Genomic DNA, 25,057 nt, shown 5'->3' with positions numbered 1-25,057 from the left:
CTACCCCTGCTCTAGAGCTAACAGGGCAGTGAGACCCACAACTCTTGTGTGTTTACATTTGCAACTTTTTTGCATCTAAAGGCCTTAAAAGTGATTTTAAGTTAGAGGTGTGACTTTTCTGATGGTGCTCAGGCTCTGAGTGTGAAAGGGGAGGGGGGAGAGAGAGAAGGAAGGGCATGTGGGACACTTTGGTGATATTCTTCACTTTTCAACTTAATTATTGTGGAAGCGGAGAAAGAACTGACAGGGATTTGTAGGGGATTTTAATGCAAGACAGTTTTGGTTAGCAAGAGTTAGGCTAGCTGTAATTTTAACAACGCAAAATTTGTAGAAGCGAGGATTGTGTGAGGTGGGTGGGAAAGAACTGTGTGAGAAGTTGTTGCGACTTTGTGTTGATATAAAAAATGTATACTTAATAACTAAAATTAAGCAATTAAAAGCATAAATCATAAACCAAGCAGCAACTCAAACCTATTAAAGCTCAGAAGTCTGTTTTCACATTAAAGACATTGTGAGACTTTCTGATGTGAGTTTCTATGCAGTATCATCCACATACTTTATTACAGAACTTCAATACTATGACAATAACAAGATCCATCACAATAAAAATTTCAAAAAGTTTACAAAACTACCATTACAAATCTGAAACACTGTTACAAAGGCGGCAGGACAAGCTTGGTGTTGAGAAACAGAGGTTGACATTTGTGCCTGCTACAGTACAATTGTTATGCTGACACATCATGCTGACACTTCCAGAATCTAAGCTTGTACTGGAGTACACCTATTCGCATAATTGAGAATGGTAGAAGTGGAATGGGAGCAATTTCTGTGGGGAAAATAAATCCAGGTCTTTTAAAGAAGAAAAATAAGCCCCTGGAGTTTACATCAGCAAACCCACAGAGCAGTAATGGAGTATCAGCAGGCAGTTGAGAAGGGGCGGTAACTATCATATTCTGTAACAATAATTACACATAAACATAATGTTTTCCAGTGACTCCATTATTGTAAATATAATATTCAAGACTATTCTCATGACTATATTGGGTTGCTTAAGCATATGTTTGTATTTACTACAGAAGTGATCGGAGAAATGCAGGGGCTATTTCAGTTAAGAAAAGTTCACCTCTAATTTATGGCCCTTTCACTCAGAATGGGACATATGTACCTCTGCTTCAACACAGTGGGCCAAATTCATCCCTGGTGTAATTCCACAGGCCTCAATCCAATTACCCCCAAGGGTGGATTTTACCTGGAATCTTCACATTCAACCTTTGACATGTGAAAAGTCTGATCTGCACTTCTGCTGCTCGCAGCAAAATAGCTGAGCTAACGCATTCTGAATGTCTGGGTGCATTACTGGGTACTGCCGTGCAAATATTTCCACCAGGTTGATGCAGTCATACAGCAGCTCCACAGTTCGCCTGAAGGGCTTTGAACAAAGCTAGGCAGGCAAGGTTAAGACTGATATTTTGGGTGCAGGGGGGAAGTTTCACCCACTAGAATGCAGAGATTAAAAGAGTTTGAAGCTGTTAAACAATACAAAATTAAGACTACTGTGAGGTGTTCTTGGTCCATGTTTTGTAAAACAGATCAGCAAATTTGCTCATTGAGTTCCTGGAGCAGCTTAAATGTTTTTCTTTTTCTTTTCTTTTTTTCAAGCAGGCAGCCACCACAGCACAGGCGTGTAATAGTACTTTAAAGGCAGCTGGTTTGATGGGTTATTCAAAAACCTCTATGCTAGGTGAGATTTCTTTTCCTCGCACTGGTCACAAAATGTGTTGTTTAAACTTTAAATCTGGAATGGACACCATCGTACTTGGTGTAAAGTCAGAGGCTTTGGGAGTTATTCCATTCCTTAATCAAAAGCCACTAAGTTCCACACAACTCGATGCCAGAGGCTGGATTGTCATTCAGCCAGATGCAGCCATGCCGGGGAGTCAGACCTCCCTGCCGCCATGGTTTGTCTGCATTAATGCGCCACATATTGCAGGCAGTGCCTGCTGTATGGGAGGAGGGGAAGATTGTGGCCAGTATTCCCTCCGCAAAGCAGGGGAGTGGAACTTTGGCTCCAATTCTCTTCCCCCCATCCGACAACACACTGACCAGCAGAGCTGAGCCCATGTGGGGGTAGGGAAGCAAGCTGAACCATTTTCACAGCTTCGGTACGGTGCTCCTGTCCCCACTCCCCATAGGCACAAGGGAAGGAGTTGTGAGTCTGGGACTCTTCCAGAAACCCAAGGGCCTAATGGCTGCATTTAGCCTTGGTAAAATGATCTGAATTTAAAGTAAGCCCAATACTTTAGGTGCAAAGCTCGATTCAGCATGTGCTAGGGAGCCACTATTAGTGCTTTCCTAATACTCTGGACTCAGAAAATGTGGTCTCTGCAGTGAACAACCCTCTTGCCTTGCCTAAGTTATTAGTTTGAATAGATGATCCTACAATTATGTGCTTTCGCTACTTGTTTTGTATGGCACCCACATTCAAAACAGAGCTCAGGATGCTTCAGATGTACCAGAACTCTTCAGTTGCTTTGAATATTGGAATAGGGCACTTGTGAATGTTGTCCCCTCCCGTTAAAGTTCCCAATCCAGCAGTGAGCTCCATGAGGGCAGAGCTCCTGGCAGCATTAGGGCCGAAACCACTCCAAGTAACCAAACCCACACAGGGTTCAGGCGTTAGAGCGAAGGGGTGCTTTTACTTTTTGAAATGAAATATGGCCCCCTATCTGGATTCATTGCGTACATTAGTCAGAAAACTCAGTTCATCCCAGTCCTTCTTCCAAACCACTAACACGTTCCATTTGCTAAACATGCTAAATGAGTCCTCACGGGCAAAAAAAGGCCCTTTCCTGCAGCTCATCCTCTTGAAACATGTACTGGTCTCAAGGAGGAGGACAGTGAAAGGCATATATTCAATGCTGCAACAGCACAACACCTCTTGGGAGGAAGAGGGCAACTTTCTAGTCTGTTCACAGCCATTTACACAGCAACCTTAACTGCTGCTATTTGAAATGTGAAGTGTGCAAATCACCTCTTTCTCGCATGTCCAAACGACAATGCTGTTGTGCAAGGGAGCATGTCTGCGCATTGTGATCTTACAAGGAGGGAAGCAGTATACAATGGGGTAGCGTTAAGAAGATGGTGGCATAGTCTATAGTAGTTCCATAATTTTGCTGCTGTGGGGGATTGTCGTGAAGGCCATGACCAGAAATGAAGCCAATGCGAGTGAGCCAAGGGGAAAAATTACAAAACGCAGACTTTAGAAAGAATAAAAAGCAGCATATCATAAAAGCAAGACATTTCAAACGATCCTGCTCAGTGTACAGACCATTTAGGGGACAATGGGACTGACCAGTTACAAGGGAAATCCTAAATGATGTGTCTATGTTCAATCCATAATTTAATTTGGAAGAGGCACAAAACCTTAAAAAAACAACCCCACCAATATATACTATGGGAGTGAGGAAAGAATCTCAAAACTTTTTTTCAAAGAAACATTCCTGAATCGATAGTCTGAGGTTTGTATTTTTTCTTTTTTTTTTTAAAAATTAACAAATCTAAATAGTCTAGATTTTTGCCAGAAAACAAAACCAAAGTTGATTCATTCTAGTTTTGCAAGCTGTGGTGAAGTCCAGTTCTGTATAACCGGCTGCATACAGAACAGATTTCTGGTAAAAGAGACTGACTGTTACACTATGAGATCCTGGAGCTCTTGGTCAGTCAGCTCATTCACCTCCATGATCTTTTCCAAATGTTCCATGTATCTGATATGGTCCTGCAAGAAGTGTGGTATTCTCATGTTCTCGATCACCGCAAATTCCTTCAAGCGATCCACATCCTCGTAAGAGACCTAGAGGAGAAGACGGGGTTAAGTCAAAGCTGTACCCATTTTGCAAATTGACATGTCTAAAACACACAGTTTCATTCCCCTCTCATAGGTGACAAAAGGATTCCAGGACAAAGGTGTTTTAAAGCATCTTGTCAGAATCCTTCTCTCGAGGTGATAGTAGAGTCTGGTTTTATGCATGGTCCAGTAAGGTGTGCATTAGAACATGATCCCGGGGAATTACTACATCCTTTCAAAGGAGGCCTGGTTCTGCTGCCACTGAAGTCAATGAACAGACTCTCAGGGCATGTCTACACTACAACTTAAGTTAGGTCAACGTACAGACACCACAGTAATTAAATCAACCATTGGTGTCCGCATTATGCTCCTTCTGTCGGCGGTGCGTGTCCTCATCAGGAACGCTTGCACCAACTTAAGTGGGGCATTTGTGGGCACTGACAGCCAGAGCCCTGCCGCACCAGGGCTGACAGCTGTCAAAGGCAGCAGCAGATGATGTAAGTAATGCAGTGTCTACACGGACACTGCGTCAACTTAACTAGATCGACCTGTGCTATGCCTCTAGCAAAGATGGAGCTGTTAGGTCAGTGTAGCGGGCAAGTTAAATTAGCAGGAGGAACATTGTAGTGTAGACGCTTACACAGTCTACTTACTCTGTAGTGTAGACCAGGTCTTAGTAATGTCAAAGGGAGCAGGATTGGTGGCTGTTAAGGATGAATGAACTAGTGTGGAAAAACTGATTTCCTTCCCATCCACAAGGATGGCCTTTCTTCTTTTTTGACAGTCCTGTTGTATGTACCAGCAGACATCCAGTTTCTTACACTGGGGCTCATTTCTCCTTGCAAACCTTATGTGCTCTGGAGCTTTCCTGACAGAGATGCAGAGTGTAATTGGGACACTGACAGAAGCCACCATGTGAGCAAGATGTGAAAGACAGAATGAGCTTGCGCACATGGAAGATCAGGGCTGTTGCAGGCCTCTTAGCTGAGGGGGGAAGGGATGGAAAATTTGCTCTTACGCATGTTCCCATGCAAGGGGAGGGGCAGGCCCGATGGGAGATTTGAGGAGGGAAGGGGGGGCTGTTATGGCCAAGGTTTGGGAAACTAGAAAGGGAAATGAAAAGGCTCTGTGGATGTATGGAGACTGCAGGGATGGGAGGAGTCCTTGTATGGTTCATAGACGTTTTGGGGAAGCAGCCAGACTATCAGTGCTAACATGACCCAAGCTTCCAAAGCTTTAGTTTCACCCCCAATAATTCATCTGTGCTTGTGCAGAGCAAAATAAAAATGTGTCTTTCTAGTACGAGAGTTGCCACTTCTGAGTTACAAAAATCTGGGACATACAGGATGATTTGGGGCCCATACAACTGGACAGCTGGCAGGGTGTACTTAGCTGTCCTAGGAAATCAGTATCTCCAAAAAGGAATGATACTAGGAAAACTTACATAGGTGGCAACCCAATTAGTAAGTAACTTGTTACAAATTATGATTGCAGTATTGGCAATCTAAGCATTCCAAAACAATGAGTGAGGTCTCAACAATCATGAGATTGTTACAAAATAATAAATTTTGGGTTTATTTTCTTAGCCTTCTGAGCCTTCAGAGTGCAGGGGGATCATTTTCAAGCATTTCTCCGCTACCATACAGACTATAGTTAATTTTTAATGACAGCTGAGATTCTCACATAATTACTACACTCCAGGAGCTGGGGCTTCAAGAAAAACCCCAAATATCCCAAGACTCATGATAAAATTGTGAGAGTTGGCAGCATTGTGATTGAATCGTGCAGGGAGAAGAGTGGAGGGATGCTGGCTTGGGTGTTAGCTACAAGAGCCATTGGGGCAATGTCCAGCATGATTGCCCCTGCATTGTTGTTCCACAGGCAGGCCTGAGGCATGGATGGTTCTATTAACTGGCACACCACATTTCTCTGAGACTGTGTTGTGCCAGATCCTCTTCCCTAGAAGTCTCTTAAGTACAAGGCTATAATCCTGCTCTGCTCCTGCATGGGGATGGGGAATGCTCTCATGAGCACTTTTGAAAGATCTCACCCTACACAACTACCTGCTTCTCTTTGCTAATCGATAGGGCCCTACCAAATTCACAGTTCATTTTGGTCAATTTCACAGTCACAGGATTTTTAAAAATTGTAAATTTCACGATTTCAGCTATTTAAATCTGAAATGACACGGTGTTGTAATTGTAGGGGTTCTGACCCAAAAAGGAATTGTGGGGTGGTTGTAAGGGTATAGTGGGGGGGGGGGGATTGCAGTACTGCTAGCCTTGCTTTTGTGCTTCTGCTGGCAGTGGTGCTGCCTTCAGAGCTGGGCAGCTAGAGAGTGGTCGCGGCTGGCCGGGAGCCCAGCTCTGAAGGCAGCACAGAAGTAAGGATGGCATAGTATGGTATTGCTGCCCTTACTTCTGTGCTGCTGCCTGCAGCGCTGAGCCCTCAGTCAGCAGCTGCCGCTCTCTGGCCGCCCAGCTCTGAAGGCAGCAGCACAGAAGTAAGGGTGGCGTGGCATGGTATTACCACCGTTATTTCTGTGCTGCTGCTGGCGGTGCGCTGCCTTCAGAGCTGGGCGCCCGGCTAACAGCTGCCGCTCTCCAGCCACTCAGCTCTGAAGGCAGCGGAGAAATTGGGTTAGGACCCTCAATTTGAGAAATGCTGGTCTCCCCCCTGAAATCTGTATAGTATAGGTTAAAAGTACACAAAAGATCAGATTTCACAGGGGAAGACCAGATTCATGGTCTGTGACGTGTTTTTCATGGCTATGAATTTGGTAGGGCCCTACTCATCGAGCATGTGCAGTTACTAAGTTAAAATAAAACTGTCTTTGTAAAATTAAAACAACCTCAGAAATGAAAATGTTTCTGCAACAAGGGATTTCAGCTAGAGCTTCTTTGTTTCATTTTTAAATAAGGAACAAATACAGTACGTACCATTTGTTTTTACAAAATGTGGTAGGGTGGCCAGAGAGCTTTGTAATATTGCATAGATTTCTCCCACTCCCACAATTCTCCCATGTGCTATTGCAGGGATGGAAAGAAATGTAGCTTCTGTAAGATCCAGCTTTAATCACAGAGGAACAGGCTGGCAGTGATGTAGTAGACTGGGAAAAGAGTTAAAGAAAGTTCTGCTGACTCCCTGAGGCAGGTGGCTTGTTAATCCATCTATACATAAGGGGGTGGGGTGGAAAGAGAGTTTAGACTGAGCAGTCTGGAGGAAGACTAGGAGCAGCCACGTCTGGGGAGCTGCTCTTACGTTATCCTGTTGCTGTTACTTAACAACTCCACACTCCAGGAAAGGGGTGAGATTGGACTTCATAGAGCATGCAGACTGTGTTTGTAGAGCAGGTTGGGAAAGGCACCTGTTTGTGCACAGATATGCCTTCTGAGCTACAGTGGAAAAACAAATCCTGATAAAGAGAGAACAAGCACAGGCTAATCCTGGTCAAATGGGAGACTTACTATTTAAGAGGACCACAAAAAGGGAAGATCTACATTACAGCCTGACTAGATAGATAGAAACATCTAAAAGCCAAACCCTAGCTCAAGTTAACTGTCTGTGTGCAGAGAAGCTATGTGGAAAGTGGCAGGGAATGGAATCTTTCCCTTCACGCTGGGGACACGGCCCTGAGCACTGCTGTGTACAAGGTAGGATGGCTGAGGTTAGAGGCCTACAAGATGTCACAAGTTGACTGGCTCCTTTTAAGAGGAAGTGGTGTCCAGTGCACATGTGGTTCATCAGCTACTTCCCACATGAGTTAGGTGAAGGCCTTGGGCCTGAGAGGGTTCCGGTAAGGAAAGAAGCAGGTGAGAGGTGCCCGCAATAAAAAACAGCTATGCCGCAATAAAAAACCTGCAGCGCCAAGTCTCACAGCCTGGGTCAACTGGCTCAGGCTCACAGAGCTTGGGCTGTGGGGCTAAAAACTGCAGTGTAGACGTTCAGGCTCGGACAGGAGCCTGGGTTCTGAGACCCATCCCCTCTGTGGGGCTTCAGAGCCTGGGATCCAACCCAAGCCGGAACATCTACACTGCAATTTTTAGTCTCTCAGCCTGAGCCCAGCAAGCCCAAGTCAGCTGAGCCAGCCTATCCACGGCCATGCTGCAGTTATTTTACTGCCGTGTAGACGAACCCTGAGAGAGCCAGGAAATCAGTAGGTGAGAGCTGCCAGAGACCAGGAGACTGAGAGGTCTCTGAAGGAAGTTTAGGTTGTTCCTGGGGGAATGCTAAAGACAGGGGAGCAAGAAGGGTTTGCTGGCTGGTCTTCCCAAGCCAGAGGGCTGAGGGCCCAGGGGGTATTAGGGATGTTCCCTATGTGAGGATGAACTCCCAGCAAAGAGGCTGTGGGGGATCCCACCTGGGAAGAGCAGGGTTGCACTTCAGCGGGCAGGGCTGGGATGGCTGTCCTAGTAAAAGGGCTGGAGAGGATCCAGGAGGAGCCTGGGTGTGGTGAAGATGCTGGAGCTTGGTATGTGCTATGTTGACGGACCCAAAGATGTGGGATTTTTACAGACTACACACACTGGCTGTGAGAAATGGACCATGTTATGGATTTGAAACTATGTTTTGGCAATATCCTGCCCCCCAGGAGGGTATCAGTGAGTCAAGAAAGCTTGTGTGGAGTTACTGGGGACTCCGAAGGAGGGAGACTGAAGCAGGCACACCTGTCATGCAGTGGCCTCTCACAGGAGAGTGCTCAAGGCAGGGCCGCTCTATGAAACCGCCTTTTCAGCACCTTGCCTTCAAATTTCAACCTCCTCCCTCCACAGGACAATGAATTTTTGTTTCTTACAAAAGGTCAGATTTCTATCTGACCTGCATCTACCCAAGTGCTCAATAGCTGTGATCAAACTATGCCCCAATCAAGCTGCATTTCCCCCAGCCACTGCCATCACTAAATACGGTATTTGGCAACATTTTAGGAGGGAAAGATATGACTCACTACATAGCTCTCTCTTAATAGGCTACTTTCACGACTGCGGGTAAGCAAACCTATTGTACTGGGTAAAAAGGGGGTTTTTGAGTTGATTTTGAAGCTGATTTTTCTGTCATGCTCGCCAGATTGTTTTCCAAAAATGTGTATTAGTGACATTTTACATTCTGACTTTAAAAATTATCTGATTTGATGCATGTAGGAATTATGTGCAAGGTATGAGCTCTGTTTCTATTGTCTAGCTGTATTTGTACATAATTATCACGTTCTGGGCTGTAAGGATTCCAAGATTTAATTCCTAGCTAAACCACTGCAAATCTCTAAAATGGCTACTTCTCAATATTATTTCTCTCCAGGCTTCAGCCTCTTTCATCTGTTTCTCCCCTCTGGGCAGGCCAAGCAGCTTGCACCAGCACATTAGTCTTACTCTATGCATTCCTACACACTGCTGTCTTCAAAATACCAAGTAAAATGAGAAGTAGCAAAAAACAGGACTTTTCCTGGGATTGACAAGGCTTTCAGCACTGGGGTAAGGGAAGAAGACTTACAGACACATTCCCATGATAAATCAGGGATTGATTTTACAGACATATTAATTTATCAATAAAATGTAAAAAGTAGTTATTTCATTTTGGACCCACATAGAACTTATATTCATGGTAGAAAAATGCCATAGGAAAATGCACATCTTGCGATCTGTCATCTGCCCAGAACAATCAGTACATTTGCTGCAATGAGCCATGAGAATGTTTTCTGATTTGCAGTGAGAATTTCCCAAGTGGATGGAAATCTTCACTATGATTGGATCCTAAACTTTTTCAAGCTCTTTCAGCAAAGCTTAATAGTCTTTTTGGAACATCCACATCCTCTTCTTCTTTTTTTAAGTTGGTCTCGTCATAACACTTCTTTACCATACATCAAATTCCAGTGGGAGCTTTCTGTTCATATCTGATGGGAAAATGTGACTTTCTAAGAATAGCCTGAGTCTTAGTTTTCTTGTAAAAGATACATATAACAAAATGTATTAACATTACATTACAAACCCACATTAAAAGAACACTAAAGTTGCAAATGCCAGAATGAAGGGTGTCTGTGTAACTGTACTTTGGCCCTTTGTGTACATACATTGTGATACAGTCTAGTTGCATGATCCCATGCTATGTTTTCCACAGGACCCCTGCCTCACAGTGCTTACTTATTCAATATTTCTTTTAATCCTCCTCCTCATTCAATATGTAGTAGCCGCAGGCTATATTTATTGCATACTATTTAAATCCTGCACCAACACAAAATTACTAATTTCCTCAAGGGCTTTTCTATTACATTTAATCAATGTCATAGCTCAAAGTGTTTCACAAACAATAATGAATTTATCTTCATAATATCCCTGTGACGTAAGGTGGTATTATTGCCATTTTGCAGATGGAGGAAAGGCACAGAGATTAAAACCAAAATTGTCAAACATGGTGACTAATTTTTGGTGCCCAATTTGAGGAATCTAGTGCTTGATTATTTTTTTTTCAGAGTACTTAGCATTTTTATTGCAGTTTATATATTCAAAACACAGCTTCCACTGACTTCATTTGCAGCTGGAAGTGCTCAGTTCTTTTGCAAATCAGACCTCAGGATCTCTAGTTGGGCACCCAGAAAATGAGGAACACACAGTTAGTGACTATGTGTAAAAAGGCTGGTTTAAAAGACTTGCCTAGCATCACATATGAGTTCTATGGCAGAGACAGGGACAGAATCCAATTCTCCAGGGTAGCATTCAGCTGCCTTAACCACGAGTCTCTCCTTTCTTTTCCTGCAAGCCCCTGTCTCATTCATTACACAGCTTCCAACTTCTGCAGCAAATGAAGGAGGGGTCCTCCAGGCACACTACAGCTTCACACATACACCAACTCCCTTCATTCCCTGAGCCTAACCCATCCTGTGCACTGAATGAGGCTGGGTCCTGGGAGGAAAAATAGTATGTGATTATGTAGTTGTATCCAAATGCATGCATGCAAGGGGGCAAAATTAAGGTTGCACAGGAAATCTTAATTCTGGCATATAGAATTACATGGGTCATGGGCATGGGACCTTTGGATCCAGAGCCCAGATTTTCATGGAGCTGTGGTAGCAGTAGTCGGCTATTATCCTCTATGTGGACCAGCCACTAGACACATAGGAGCCTAAATAATTTTGAGAATCTGGGCCTAACTTCCACTGGAATCAATGAAATGTGAGAGCCTAAATATCTTTGACGGTCTGGGCCACAGTTTGCTAGTGGGTTTCACACCTATTTGCTGACAGCAGAGAAATGCTGAACTCAGGACTCCTGGGTTCAGGTCTAGGTTCTGAAGGGTAGTGTTCAAAATGGCTATAGACCTTGCTGTCCTTGTCCACCCCAATGCCCCATTCCTACCCCTTTCTGCTTATCTTCTCAGTCTTCCCTCACCCCTTTCCATTCAAGTTAGTCTACATCCTCCAACTCTTCTTTGTTGCCTGGGTGCCGGTAAGCGGAACATTGAGAGTGCAAAGGGAGTAGGGTGGTGAAGAACTGGAATGGGTTACCTAGGGAGGTGGTGGAATCTCCTTCCTTAGAGGTTTTTAAGGTCAGGCTTGACAAAGCCCTGGCTGGGATGATTTAGTTGGGTTTGGTCCTGCTTTGAGCAGGGGGTTGGACTAGATGACCTCCTGAGGTCCCTTCCAACCCTGAGATTCTATGATTCTATGAAAATAGTCCCCCTGCTCTCAGTTCCAGTGCCTGATGCCACAGCGGCCCCTGGCAACCAGAAGAAGTGATTGCAGGAAAAATTCCTGGTCAGCCCCAGCAGTGCTATGACAGAGCATGCTCAGCTGCAGCCTTGCCAATACTCACAATTTGATTATTTTAAAGACCCAGCTACTGGAGTCAGCTTATTACCTGAAAAATCTCAGATTTAATTAAAATAAAAAAGTAAGTTTCTAGTCCTCATGTTTCCAAAGAAAACCATGAAACTATGAACCTTAAATGATCCAACCCCAGAAGACAAAAGGAACACAATTTATTATTTTAAAAATCTCATAATTTTTAAGCCATGATTTTTGAGGGGCTTGACTTTTTTTTTTTTTAATGCTGAGGGTTGGCAATACTCTGCAGGGATGGCACATGCTCAGTTCAGCTGGCAGACAGGAACTCTGGGGATTGAAGAAGGCCAGCACAGAAGGAACATTCAGAAAATAATGCTGCCAGCCTCTAAAATACATCTACTGAGTATGTGTGAACTGTGATTTTTTTTTAATTTTTTTCCAGAGGCTTATAACTTAACAGGGAAATCACAAGGACATCAAAAAGCACATCACTGATACCAGAGTGACTTCCTGTCAAATTTCACTTCTGCTCCAAAGCATGGAAGCACGGCAGCTGTAAGAATTTTTTAATATGGGCTAAATAACATTTTCCCCTAACCTAACAGCTGACCTATTTTGATAGAAACTTTCCCAAAAAAGTCAGCCTAAGGCAGACACTCACTGTGGACAATTTTAGCCCAACTGGTAAGGTTCAGCAGTTAGAAACAACTGAAAATAGATTCTTATCATGAAAAATGTTAGACAACCTTAACTATAGATATTGCTACCACTGTCACCTATAAATAAAGTCCATTTGTCACATGTCCACCCAATGTGACACATTATTTATACAGTTTAATATTATATGGACCAAATGTAACTGTGCTGGATTTGGCCCATTGTGTATTTCTGAAATGGTTTGCAAACAAGAAAGCCAAACTACTTGGTAACATCTGTATGTCAATGACTTCTCTGTTATAGTTTCCTTGTTTGTTGTATATTATTAACCACATCTGTTTTCTCTCCATATAAATAAAATACTTCCCTATAATTTTCTCTAGAGGGCAGGAAGCAATTTATGTCCTGAGTCACATGTTCCTGACTAGGCTTCTGAAATGGAGCAAAGGCCTTGGGTAGACCAAGGTCTTTCACTGGCTCTCCTAGATGTCAGCCCCTGACATTTCCAGCCCCTTCAAATATGAGGAACTTGTTCTAGCCTTCCTGAAGCTATGCAGAGATTGAGGTAACAGCAAATTAAGTTTTCAAGTGTGCAGCAAGAAGCCTGCCAGCAGTTATCGCTGAAGCCGTGGTGAAACCACTACATGGAAATATTACCAGTGTGCCCCACTACTGCAAGGTCCAGACAATGGATCACATGGCTAGCGACAGCTAAGAGAGGGGAACCTTATTTGCAGAGGACTCTGCTTAAAGTGGAACTCAGTAGATTTTTTGGGAAAGTCTATTTTAGTGGTTTTGGCAAAACTGGTACATTGAGGTAATTTCTACATTTTTTTCATGTAATTCCCCCTCAGCTGACACCCAAAGGGCCAACGCATTGGGCCTCCCAGACCAGGTAGACAGATTCACGCTAGCACGCTAAACATAGCAGTGTGGAGGTTGCTGCATGGCCAGACACTTGGGCTAGCAACCTGAGCTCTGACCAGGGGGCCAGGTGGGTCCTGAATGTGGCTGGGGCTCTAGATGCTATTATAATGCCATAATAATAGCATCCATTCATAGATGAGCATACTGAGACACAGAGGTTATGTCTACACTGCAGCTGGAAGTGAGCCTTCTTCTAGCCCAGGTAGACTGACCTACGCTAGCTTTACATGAGCCAATGAACTAAAAATAGCTGTGTGGATGCTGTGGCACCAGCAGAGACTCAGGCTATTCCCCCCCAGCTCAGACCCAGGCAGTTGGGTGGGCTTAAGAGCCCAAGTTTCCACCGGTGCTGCAACATTTTTAGCACGGTAGCTTGAACCCCGCTAGTACAAGTCTGTCTAGCCAGGATGGGAGTGTAGACATACCCAGAGATGTTAAGTGACTTGCAAAGTTGGGAGCAGAGCCCAGGATGGACCCTGTGTCCTTCTTCAACTACCAGATCACACGTCCTACTCTCATCTGAAAGTCAAATCCCACATTGGGGTTATGAACTGGTGGCTACTTCCCTGTCTGTGCAGTTAACGCTGCAACTGGGCTAAAGGAAACCCACTGACATAAAATCACACTTCTGTCTGCAAATACATTACCTGCCATTGTTACAAACACCTAAGGTAAAAATGACTTTGAGAGAGAGAGACATTATTTCTTTTTTATTTCATTTGTGTACTTTGTAGATTTGACAGGACTTTGTGTAAAGTCTGCCCATTGCTCCAGTTGTTGAGGTGCAAAAGGCCCATGCAAACAGGGAGGAGAAAAACATTTTTAAAAACCAGAGAAATGTGACTGTAAAACCACAAACAGGCAGGTATAAGGTGGTAGGAACCTGACAGGAAGGTGTAGGTCCTGAAAGTACGTCTAACTTACTCTTTGAAATTGACTATATTTCAAGTTGGTGGTGTCTCTATACTGTAATGTATAGTGATGTCTGATTTTACAGACAGTGGAGATTCAAGATCAAGGTGATGCAAAGGGCACCAGCACATTTTAAGACAACACCTACAGGAAGTGATCCTGTAAAGTTCATGCAACTTAATAACTATTTAGGAAAGCGCTTATTAAAATGATACTATTGTTTCTGTTCGGAGATTGTTTCCACTCACCTTTCCAAGAGCCATCAGCAAGTGGAAATCGATAGACTCCCTGTATCTTAGGATTTGGAGGATGCCATCCAAGTATACCTGATCCTTACTGAAGCAGCCTAAAGGAATCAGAGTCATGGTATTGTTTTCAGGCTTTTTCAAAGCAATGCATTTGCCAAAAGTAATTGTACACAAAATTATTTTATTTCCTGCTATTTAGATATTTTTGTCCGAGGACTTGCAAAATTTACCTGACACCCGTTGGCTAGAGGATTAAGCCTATGTGAAAGACACTAAGCAAAGGCACTGGCCGTTAGGCAGACTAGCTTGCTGGGAATCTGACAGTGTAAAGCAGGGAGCTGAGCAGCTTTAAAACCCCCGGTACCAGAAATTTGCAGCACTATTGTAACAAGCCCTGCCCAGGGCATAAAAATCAAGGGAGGGCAAACTGCAAACCTAAAGGTCTTGACAGTGTCTCCTTTAACATCCCTTAAAAATTCCTTTACCAAATTACTTTGAAAGTCCTGAAAAAAAATACTGTTTTTCATTTCAATCATGGTATTAAATGAAGGATCCTTGCCACTTCATAATATCCATTTTAGAAAACAAAGAGTTTAATTTTTCCACAACCCTTTGCACAAATCCTATCACCTGCCAACAGAGCTGCACAGGCCCCTTATTTCGAATACAGCTTTTGGAGAATGAAGATGGAATGTGCTCAAACTACATAGGAAACCAACCTGGCTGGGAAGTATCAGTCCACCCCCTCTTGGCTCGTACACAGTAATCCCACCTAGTGTTGGGGTCCTTGACAAATCGCCCCACATCCTGGAAGAGTTGACTGAAGGACATTTGGCTAGCTTGATAGACAGTGTAGTAGAGAAGGGCAGCCCTCCATAGAAAGGGGTCTTTTCGGAACAGGACACTGTGAATACTCGCCAGGCCTTCCTCGGTAGGGTTGATTGGCTTTAACCCAAGCTTTTTACGTCCATTCCAATTGCACCAAGGCTGGCTGTTGTTGTTAATACCTCGAAAATAATGAGTTCCTAAAAGGAAAGAAGCAGGGAGCTTAGAACAGTAACAACCAGTGTCTCAAATAATGGTACAATTAGCTACCACATGAGCTAACTAAGTTTAGGACCCAACTTCAGGATTCTCACCTATTGGGACAATGGGGGACTGGGAAAGGAGGTAACTTTGGCCTTGAAGAGAGTGGAGAATGTAATCAATGGTAATTAAACGAGTGGAATAGCACTCATCTAAGTGCCAACAGTGCAGGTGTCCACAGGGTGATTTCAAAAGGTCCTATGGGATTTAGGAGCACAAGTCCCATTGAACATCGGTGGAACTTTGTGCTCCTAAATCCCTGCAGGGAGATTTTTCAGAAGTGCATAAGCCACCACCATTTCTCTAGTGTAGACAAGGACTTGCTGTGGATGGGAAGTGGGGAGAACAGAGGAGGGAAGATTCAACATGCACTAGTATTTCTGTCTCCTGGAGGCTGATCATAGAGCATTACTGCAGTTGTAGAGGAGGCTGTTGCCCTGTAACAAGAGGGTACTTATCCAGTGGTGCAGGGCATTCACAGGCATACAACCTAAAACATGGTCAAACCTAAAACTTGGTCAAAGCCACTGGATTTCATCTGGGTTTGGACTGCTAAACTGGGGCAGGTTCACCCAAAACCTAGAAAAAGGTTAAGAAACTTTTTACCATCCTGGGCTAAATGTTTGTAACTATTCTATGTTATAGAGGTTTTTATATCATGCTCATCACTGTAGTGTCCGAGTGTCTTCCAGCAGTGCATTAAGCAATATGACTACTACACATATGTTGTGGTGTTTGTTCGCTCATCCTCTCCCCAGATAACTCAAAACCAGGGGGGACTTGCACAGATTTGGGGTTCACTGGCAACATTTCTCACATCTACATCTCTCAAGGTACTAGTTGGGTGTTTTAGTTCTACTGTATACTACAATTATAAATAGTCCTTTCTTATGCTTTACCACATCTACCTTAGCAGGGGCCAAAACTCCTTTTGGGTTTGTACAACGCCTAGCACATGGTCAGTGTTACTGAAAATAAATAATAAATAAGAATGCACATATTCTCTCCGGCATGAAGAATTCAAAACATGTGTCCATACCTATTTCATGCCTCAGCATCCCTTCTAGCCAGTGCTCACGTGCAGTGGAAACATTGATAGTCAGAGTTGGGCGGCCATTCACCACTGTCATTGAGGCACGAGAAAGCAGGTCCTCAGTGAGATGAACTACAATCTAAGGAGAAAGAAAGGCTTGAGGCATAAAAGAGTTCTTTTCCGTTCTGGCTTTTTGATGCTTCTATTCTCCCTCTCACTCCCCCAGCATTCTATCTGGACTCAGTCACATGCCTCTCAAGGCTCTTCCCAACAAGACACAAATTACCCCCGCACTACGTTTTTGTGTCTCTAGAAAGGTTCTGTTCCCCTGTGCCTGTGTGAAGCCTCATTGACTTCAGTGGGACTTCACATGAACATAAGGGTTCAGACATGCAAATTAGATGGCAGAATTGAAACCTAACTGTCCTAGAGGGGAAACAGTGAATCTGATTGAACAAAAAGTGTGGTCAAATGCACTAAATTAACAAACTGAGAAAAGAGAAAATAATTCTCTTTTAAGTCATTTATTGGAACCTTGCATTTTACTAGTAGCAAGAGATGGTAAATTAAAAAAAACAATAACCTGACAAATAGGTACTTAAATTGACGGAATATATATACTCAGTCAATTTAAGTACCTATTTGTCAGGGGTTTTTTTTTAAATTATAATATTTTATATATATACACACACACACACACACACAAATACACTGAAACTAAGATTTATTTTAAAAAAAAGTAATTTAAAATTTTAAAGGTAACCTACTGAAGTGGGAAGACTTAGTATACTATCTTGCTGCACTCAGGGGTGGCTCTAGGCATTTTGCCACCCCAAGCACGGCAGGCAGGCTGCCTTTGGCGGCTTGCCTGTGGAGGGTCCGCTGGTCCCTCAGATTCGGCGGCACGCCTGCAGGAGGTCCGCCGAAGCCGCGGGACCAGCGGATCCTCCACAGGCAAGCCGCCGAAGGCAACCTGCCTGCCGCCCTCGCGGCGACCGGCAGAGCGCCCCCCGTGGCTTGCCACCCCAGGCATGCGCTTGGCGTGCTGGGACCTGGAGCCGCCCCTGCCTGCACTATGATGCTTAATGGGCCACTTAATACTCACTTAAATCCTATTCTAGTGGATTGCTGTGGTGCACGGTCCTTGTGTGGACTCTTTCCACAGGAGTAAATTTCAGTGTGTGTGTGTGTGTGTGTGTGTGTAATAGTCATTCCTGACATTCAGGTAAGACTAGACAAACCAATGAGGTCTATCCGGTAAAATTTAAAATCCAGCAGAGCTCTCCTGTTTAAACCTAATTCAGCATAAATGTATACAACAGGAATAAGAAATATAGGAAGCAGCAAAAAAAAGCTTTGCAATATAAGATGATTGCAAATTAGAGGCGTTTGTAGTGTGATACAGCATTAGAAAAACCCAGCGCAGGTTGGGGCAGACATACACATAAGTGACTAAATGGGGCTGTGCTACTCTACAAGTCACTGAAGGGATAAGGAAGGAGAGTTGTTATTTCAGGTACACCTCCAAGTAATAGAATGGAATTAAGAATGGGAACACCTAGTTCAGGTAGCAGGAAAGCTTCCTGATGAGATCTATTACGCGATGCAATAATCTCCCAAGAGAAGGAGTTGGAAGCCACATTGTTTAGATCATTTAAAACTAGAATGGACAAACCCATTAGAAAATATAATGTAAGGAGCAAGTCTACATTGACAAGGGATGCGCTACTAGATAACCTTATAGGTCTTTTCTATCTCTAATTTCTGATTTTGTGATTAAAAAGCTTTTCCCTTGATCCTGTGTGCATCCTACCTCACCAAGGCAGCCTTCTTTCACCATGTATTTCCTGACATGATTCCAAATGCGACTTTTTGGTAGCAGGCTGCCTCCTGTAGCCTGCTCAAACTTTTCATAGCTTCCATATTTCTGCAATGTCCGTTCCATAATACTGACAGACTGTAAAAGACAAAAGAATAGCAGACATAAGTGCAGTAAGATTCCAGCTGCAGACTAGCAATTGTATTACCTCTGCAGCTATGGGACAAATGGTTGGTTTTTTTCCCTTTAACTCTTACGGGATGCATTACTGAACTCCTGTAGTTACATATAAGCTAATACCCTCAGTAATCAACTTCTGTCATCCTCAGAGCCACGTATGAATGCAAATACATTAAGAAAAAGTTGCTGGAACCTGGTTTACTCATATTAGACTCCTATGGATACCACCATGCTCCACACACCTAGTATTAGCTCAGTAAATGGAAACCAATTTCCTCTATGACTTTGGGAAAAGTCACTTAAACTCAGATACTCAATGGGAGTTAGGCACCTAAATACCTTTGAGGATCTGGGCCTCTTTGTCTCAATGTTCCCATCTGTAAACCAGAGATGAAAATACGTCCTTTCCTACCTCACAGGGATGATCTGAAGGTTAAGGAGTTATCACTTCTCTCATTCAATGTACAAATGTTAAGCGTTATTACAATCTCTCTGTTTATTTTTGGATAGTTTTTAATTTAGAACTGCTGAATCATGACTGAGCATTCCTGATATTTTAACCCCTCTGTATAATGGATGCACGTGTTTGGAGAGATGCAGGGTGAAGGACTGAGAAATCTGTTCAGTTTTCCCATTTACATATGGAACTATTTTTCTCATAAGCACAAGAAAGGAAGCAAAAAATGCTTGGCACACAAACTGATATTAAGTGTATTTACCTGGAAATGCTTATACTTTTGCTGAAAACAGAACTGAATATAGACAGCACAGTGTTCAGCCCTGTATGATGGGAACTGAGGTTATTGTGGCTGAAGATCTTATAGGAGAGATGGGGATAGCCTACCCCAATTTATTTTCAAATATGCCATTTAGTGCACTCCAAAGATAATAAAATACTTATGATATCCAGAATATGTCAACTTTAGTAGGGATGATTTAGCAGTAGCAAAGCAGGGAAGAGAACTCCTTCAGAGACAGGATGGCCAAGGAGAATTCAATTTGTTGGGAGAATTTTTACAAGGAGCTCCCAGGAACTCCATCCAGCCAGTATTGCCAACCACAAATGTTTAAAAAATCATGAAACTGACGTAACAATCATGAGATTTTAAAAAATAGTTTGAGTTCTTTTATTTCCCTGCAGTTTTTTGAGCCTTCAGGGTTCATTTGGGTCACATTTTCAAGCTTTTCTCTATAACCATCAGGGATAGAAATCTCCTTTAAAAAAATAAAAATAAAAAAATAAAATAAGAGGAGATTCTCATACGTTCACAAGACTCCCAGAGCTGGAGCTTTCAGACAAACATGAAATATGAGACTTGCTATAAAACTATCAAAGTTGACAATGCTGCACTGGACTGTTTATAGAAAACTAACCATCTAAGATGATGTCACATTTCAAATGTATTCCTCCAATATTTCTTGTTGCTCCCTTATTTCGGGCCTGATCCTACTGCCCTCAAATACAGTTAATATGAATGGGATTTCAGGGTCTGCACCATTTTACAGGATTGGGCCTTGAGTAAGTATCTCTGAGGCTAGGACTAGACTGCAGTCACTGGGTGTGATTGTGGTTTGTGTAGACATACCCCGAGGTAGCTTTAATCTAACTCGCTCAGGTCCCAGAGTAGTGAAGCGTAGCAGTGCACACTTTAACGTGGGCTAGCCCCACAGTAATTACCCATGGTTCCAACTGACGGGCATGCTGCCACAGCTTCACTGTTCCAGGACCTGGGCTAGCTACATTAAATCTAGCTCGGGTATGTTGACTTGAGCTGCAATCTTGAAGTGTAGACATAGCCTCAGTTTCTTGCAAAAATGAGATTTTAATGATGAGAACTGCATCTGCAAACTGTGGTGTTGGTTATAGGCCTGCTCCTTCAAGATGCTGGAACCTTCCTGAAGAAGAGCTGCATGTCTTCTATTCACATTGAAGTTAGGAGGAACTCAGCACCTTCCCTTGGGGAGAGGATCAAAGCAAGAAGGAACCATACTTTACCAATGTTAGTCACATTGCTAAGCCTTAGTGTACTACTGGAAGGTGCCCAGATGCTACAATGATAAGGGCACTATAAGAACTATATAAAATAGATTAGAACAGGACTGAGCCTTACCATATGAATACTCCCTTTAAAACAAACTAGTGCATAATCTGTCTGAGGTCATTTTTAAATTAGGCAAATTGACCTGCCCTGTTGCAAGAGAAATAACTCAGTCAGGCCATGGTAAGAGCTGCCCGAAGAGCCCAGGCCACTGTGGGGAGCCTCAGACCCTCCACCAGCCCTGGGTGGGGGGAACAGGGTGCCTAAGAGCAGCCCCTGGCCCATGTCCCCCGCCCCTCCCCCCCTGGATGTGCTGCCCAGGGCAGGTGGAGGATCCAGGGCTCCATTTGTGGGTGCAGGATCTGGGGTGGGGTTGGGGATGAGGGTTTGGGGTGCAGGAGGGGTCTCTGGGCTGGGGCTGTGGGGTTTGGAGTGTGGGAAGGGGCTCCGGACTGGGGCAGGGGGTTGGGATGTGGGAGAGGGTGTGGGGTGCGGGCAGCGCTGACCTCAGACGGCTCCCAGGAAGTAGCGACATGTCCCTCTGGCTCATATGTAGAAGGGCGGTTGGGGGCTCCGCGCGTTGTCCTCACCTGCAGGTGCCAATCCTGCAGCTCCCATGGACCACAGTTCCTGGCCCATGGGAGCCTGCGGAGCCAGCGCTCGGGCCTGGGGCAGCATGCAGAGCCCCCATGGACACCTAGGAGCCAGAGGGACATGCCGGACACTTCCAGGGAGCCGTGCAGAGCTGGGCAGAGAGCCTGCCTGCCCCACTGGCACAGCAGCCAACTGGACTTTTAGCGGCCTGGTCAGCTCTGCTGACTGGAGCCGCCAAGATCCCTTTTCAAATGGGTTTTCTGGTTGAAAATTGGACACCTGGCAACCCTACTGGCACCGCCCCGTGCCTCCAGCAGGTGCGGAGCAGTGCCACAGAGAATTTGGGACAAATGCTGTCCCAGAGTCATTCAGCCCGGGACTGGGACTTGAACTCTGCACTTCAGGACTGTCCCACCCAATTGGGGAGCGGTGGTCACCCTACAATGAAGTTCCCTTTAAGCACAATTGGTAAGTACACACAGCCCTTGTGCCAGTTGAGCACTATGTTTGCACTTCCTCTCTCACGTGAGGCCCAGTCTTTGTACAGTGCTAATTTCAGTTACAACTGCTGGCTGTTAGCAACTCTCAGGATCAGGGGATAAAAGCAAAAAAATAAATCTAATACTCCTGAGAGCATTCTGTGCCAAAAAGTTAAAAATTCTGCAAATTTTAAAATTCTACAAATTTTATTTGTCAAATAAATGTGGAGGCACAAGGACCAGGCCTGCCCAAGAAACACCCCAGGGCCCTGCCCCTCCATACCAGGTGCACCATGTGCAGGCAGGCAGGCTCAGCAAGGGAGGATCCAAGTGTGGAGTGGCTTAGTGGGGAAGATCCAGGGGTGGGTTGAGAGGGTTCTGTGTGATGCAATCTGGGTGCGGGCAGCTCAGTGGGGGATCCAGGTGCGGGGGGATCTGGATACACAGGGGGTTCTGGGTGCAATGGTAATGGGACTCAGCGTGTGGGGTCTGGGTGTGGGGTGGACAGAGCTTGGCAGAGGGGTCTGAGTGAGGGGAGCTCAGTGAGGTGGTCCAGATGCTGGGGGAGTGGGGCTCAGTGGGATGGGGATCCTGGTGTAGCTGGTTGGGGCTCGGTGGGGGGATCTGGGTGCAGGTGGCTAGTCGGGGTGGTCCAGGTGCAAAGGGGGGTGAGGCTCATTGGGAGGGTTTGGGTATGAGGGGGTCTGGATGCACAGGGGTTGGATGGATGGGGGAGTAGTTTCCAGTACAGTGATCCCTCCCTTTGCAACTGTGGAGCAATGGATGCAGAATGCATGGGAGTGGGGGAGTTTGCAGAGCTTCCTACAGCCAGGGGAGAAATCTGGGGGTGGGTCTGACACAGCCTAGGATGCTTTTTGGGGAAGAGGAAGTCTTGTCCTCCCCAGCACAGCTGGACCTAGCAGCTGAGCCTGGCACAGGGTAGGAGCCACCAGTTGAGTCTTCCCCAGTCCCACCCCCTCCCCCACAGTGATGTCTCTTTCTGCCGTCTGCCTCGGGCACCCAAAACATACTGCTGGGGAGGGTCATGTGACCACTCTTGTGGCTTCCCTTTGCTTCCCCGTCAGAAAATCATTTTTCTGCAGGGAAGCAAAGAAATATGTGGAGCACATAGATTCTGCACATGCGCAGTGGTGCAGAATTCCCCCAGGAGTAATCTAAGCAACATTTAGTTCTTAGTTAATAGCCCAGTTTGTTTATTAGTCAGAGAACCTGTGTGCTTTTTCCAAGCTATTTTTTTTTTAAGGCTAAATTATTAACTTGTTCTAGCCATCTTCTGATATTCATTTTAAATGGATGCTTTCCTATTACAGTGCAGATTCTGATGTGTGCGCTCATGCTTGTATACATCACTTACAAGAAAAATAAGTTTCCTACTTAGTTACAGGAGTGCAGTTTACTTTCACTGAATAACCTGAATAATTCAGTACAACAATTCTTCATTTTCTCTTATAGCTTACCAGATCTTTTAAGATATTCATGTTACCTATTAGTTGCTATATATATCTGGTTTCACTGAACAATAAATTTAATTTCATTTAAACAGAATGTCTCCTTTAATATTTTATCCTTTGGCACAGACTTTTCTTCACTGCTTTTTAAACAAGGAAATTCAATGAAGGCTGTTAGGTAAGCACCTGAAATGCTAAGAATTGGGCACCTTTGAGGCTCTGAGGCTCAAATCCCTGTGAACATGCAACAGAGATTTGCATTCACAGTGAAACTTAATTGACCAATAGTCTCTTATTCTGATTCCCAGCCCTCTTTTCTTCTCTCTTTCCTACCCCAACATCTATTCAATTCCATGTCTCAAAAATGAATAGTGGATGGCTTTTACTAAAATGCATTAAGATGTTGAAAATAAGAATTTAAATGAAATTTAACAGGCAGTTCTGGTAGGTGAAATTACTGCACTAATTGATTAGTGAAGGCCAGGGGCGGCTCTAGGAATCCCGCCGCCCCAAGCAGGGCGTCGCGCCGCGGGGCGTGCTCTGGCGATCGCCGGTCCCGCGGCTCCAGGGGACCTCTTGCAGACATGCCTGCGGAGGTTCCGCTGGTCCCGCGGCTCCGGTGGAGCATCCACTGGCATGCCTGCGGGAGGTCCACCCGAGCCGCGGGACCAGCGAACCCTCCGCAGTCATGCCTGCGGGAGGTCCACTGGTCCCACGGCTCCGGTGGACCTCCCGCAGGCATGACTGCGGAAGGTCCGCCGGAGCCGGCTGCTGCCCTGCCGGCAAAATGCCGCCCCAAGCGCGCGCTTGGCGCGCTGGGGTCTGGAGCCGGCCCTGGTGAAGGCCCAACTCTGCCACCCTTACTCACACTGAATGAAGTCCTTGCACATTATAGTACTACTCAGCATAAGGGTAGCAGAATCTGTCCCGGAGGATACTATCCAGTTCTCATAAATGCCAATGAGAGCTTCTCAACTGAGAGCTAGATCAGGCCCTAAAACTTTCCGTCACAACTATGTTAAACTTCATAATTTAACCACAACAGTAATACATTCATGATATAATAATCACAGTTATATGTTTACAGAATGAACAATAGGGAGTGTTCCGGGCGAGGATCCTGCCACGCCTTGAGTGGGTTGTTAGTCATGAGGCCAAAGGCAGACCAGTGCAACTCCCCAAGAAGCCATAATATGTCTAAAGTTACCCTGTGCAATTATTTATTATGACTTTGCCTTTAAAAAGCTCTTAAATAATTTGATCAAAATTGTAATAAATCCTCATGAAAAAAGTTTCATATTTTCAATTCTGTAAATAGAAAAAAATGTTAAAATCATTACTTTAATAGTCAAGTCAAAGAGCTTCACACACATTGCTAAAATTGGCCTCTCTACACTCTTGGGGGGACTCAGGGAGATAATAATTGTCCCTATTTACTAGCTGGGAAACTAATGCACAGATAGGGTAAGGCCAACATTTTCAGAAGTGGCTGCTGGTTTTGGGAGCCTCAGTTTTTGGAAGCCCAACTTAAGATACCTCAGGCCTGACTCTCAGAAAGTACTAAACACTCACAACTCCCACTGACCTCACTTGTAGTTGTGGGTGCCCTGCACTTTCAAGCCCTGTCAGTCTCAAGACGAGCACACCAAGAATGGAGGCAGACAAATTAGTAGCCACTTTGGAAAATTTGGTGGTAAGTGACTAGCTCAAAGTCACACAGCAAGTCAGTAACAGAGTCAGGAATGAAATCCAGGAATCCTGACTCCTGTCCCCTACTTTGATCACTCAACTTATCTTAAATAAAAATAAAAACTTTACAAAAATCTTTATTTTACATGTTTTAAGTGGCTTCCTACTCCCAAGACTTTCTCCAAGTCCTTTTTTTCTCTGCTTTTTCCACCCTAACCACCACTCGAGGACTCTCTTTTTCATTTAATTTTTACTAGATGCTGAGTCGGAAGCAGCATGTGGCATCAGAATCATCTCTGTTGCTGGGGTG

At 44.5% G+C, this 25,057-nt stretch overlaps 1 protein-coding gene across 5 annotated transcripts in view; it reads right to left on the bottom strand.

Annotated features, from left to right (window-relative positions):
* Positions 1–1,673: 1,673 nt before the first annotated feature.
* Positions 1,674–25,057, bottom strand: part of KIAA0895 (KIAA0895 ortholog) — a 65,522-nt gene continuing 42,138 nt past the window's right edge. For all 5 annotated transcript variants that reach the window (XM_045005516.1, XM_045005515.1, XM_045005517.1 and 2 more), the window contains 5 exons: positions 18,292–18,435; positions 16,485–16,617; positions 15,079–15,384; positions 14,360–14,457; positions 1,674–3,850 (listed from right to left, as the gene is read on the bottom strand). In XM_045005516.1, coding sequence (XP_044861451.1) covers positions 3,689–3,850; positions 14,360–14,457; positions 15,079–15,384; positions 16,485–16,617; positions 18,292–18,435 — 843 coding nt within the window. In that variant the 3' untranslated portion in view covers positions 1,674–3,688. The remainder of the gene's footprint in view (positions 3,851–14,359; positions 14,458–15,078; positions 15,385–16,484; positions 16,618–18,291; positions 18,436–25,057) is intronic.

Source organism: Mauremys mutica, chromosome 2 (genome assembly GCF_020497125.1).
Source record: "Mauremys mutica isolate MM-2020 ecotype Southern chromosome 2, ASM2049712v1, whole genome shotgun sequence".
Classification (NCBI taxonomy): Eukaryota; Metazoa; Chordata; order Testudines; family Geoemydidae; genus Mauremys; species Mauremys mutica.
The sequence above is the reverse complement of the archived record's forward strand: the minus strand, read 5'-3'. Positions and strand labels throughout refer to the sequence as shown.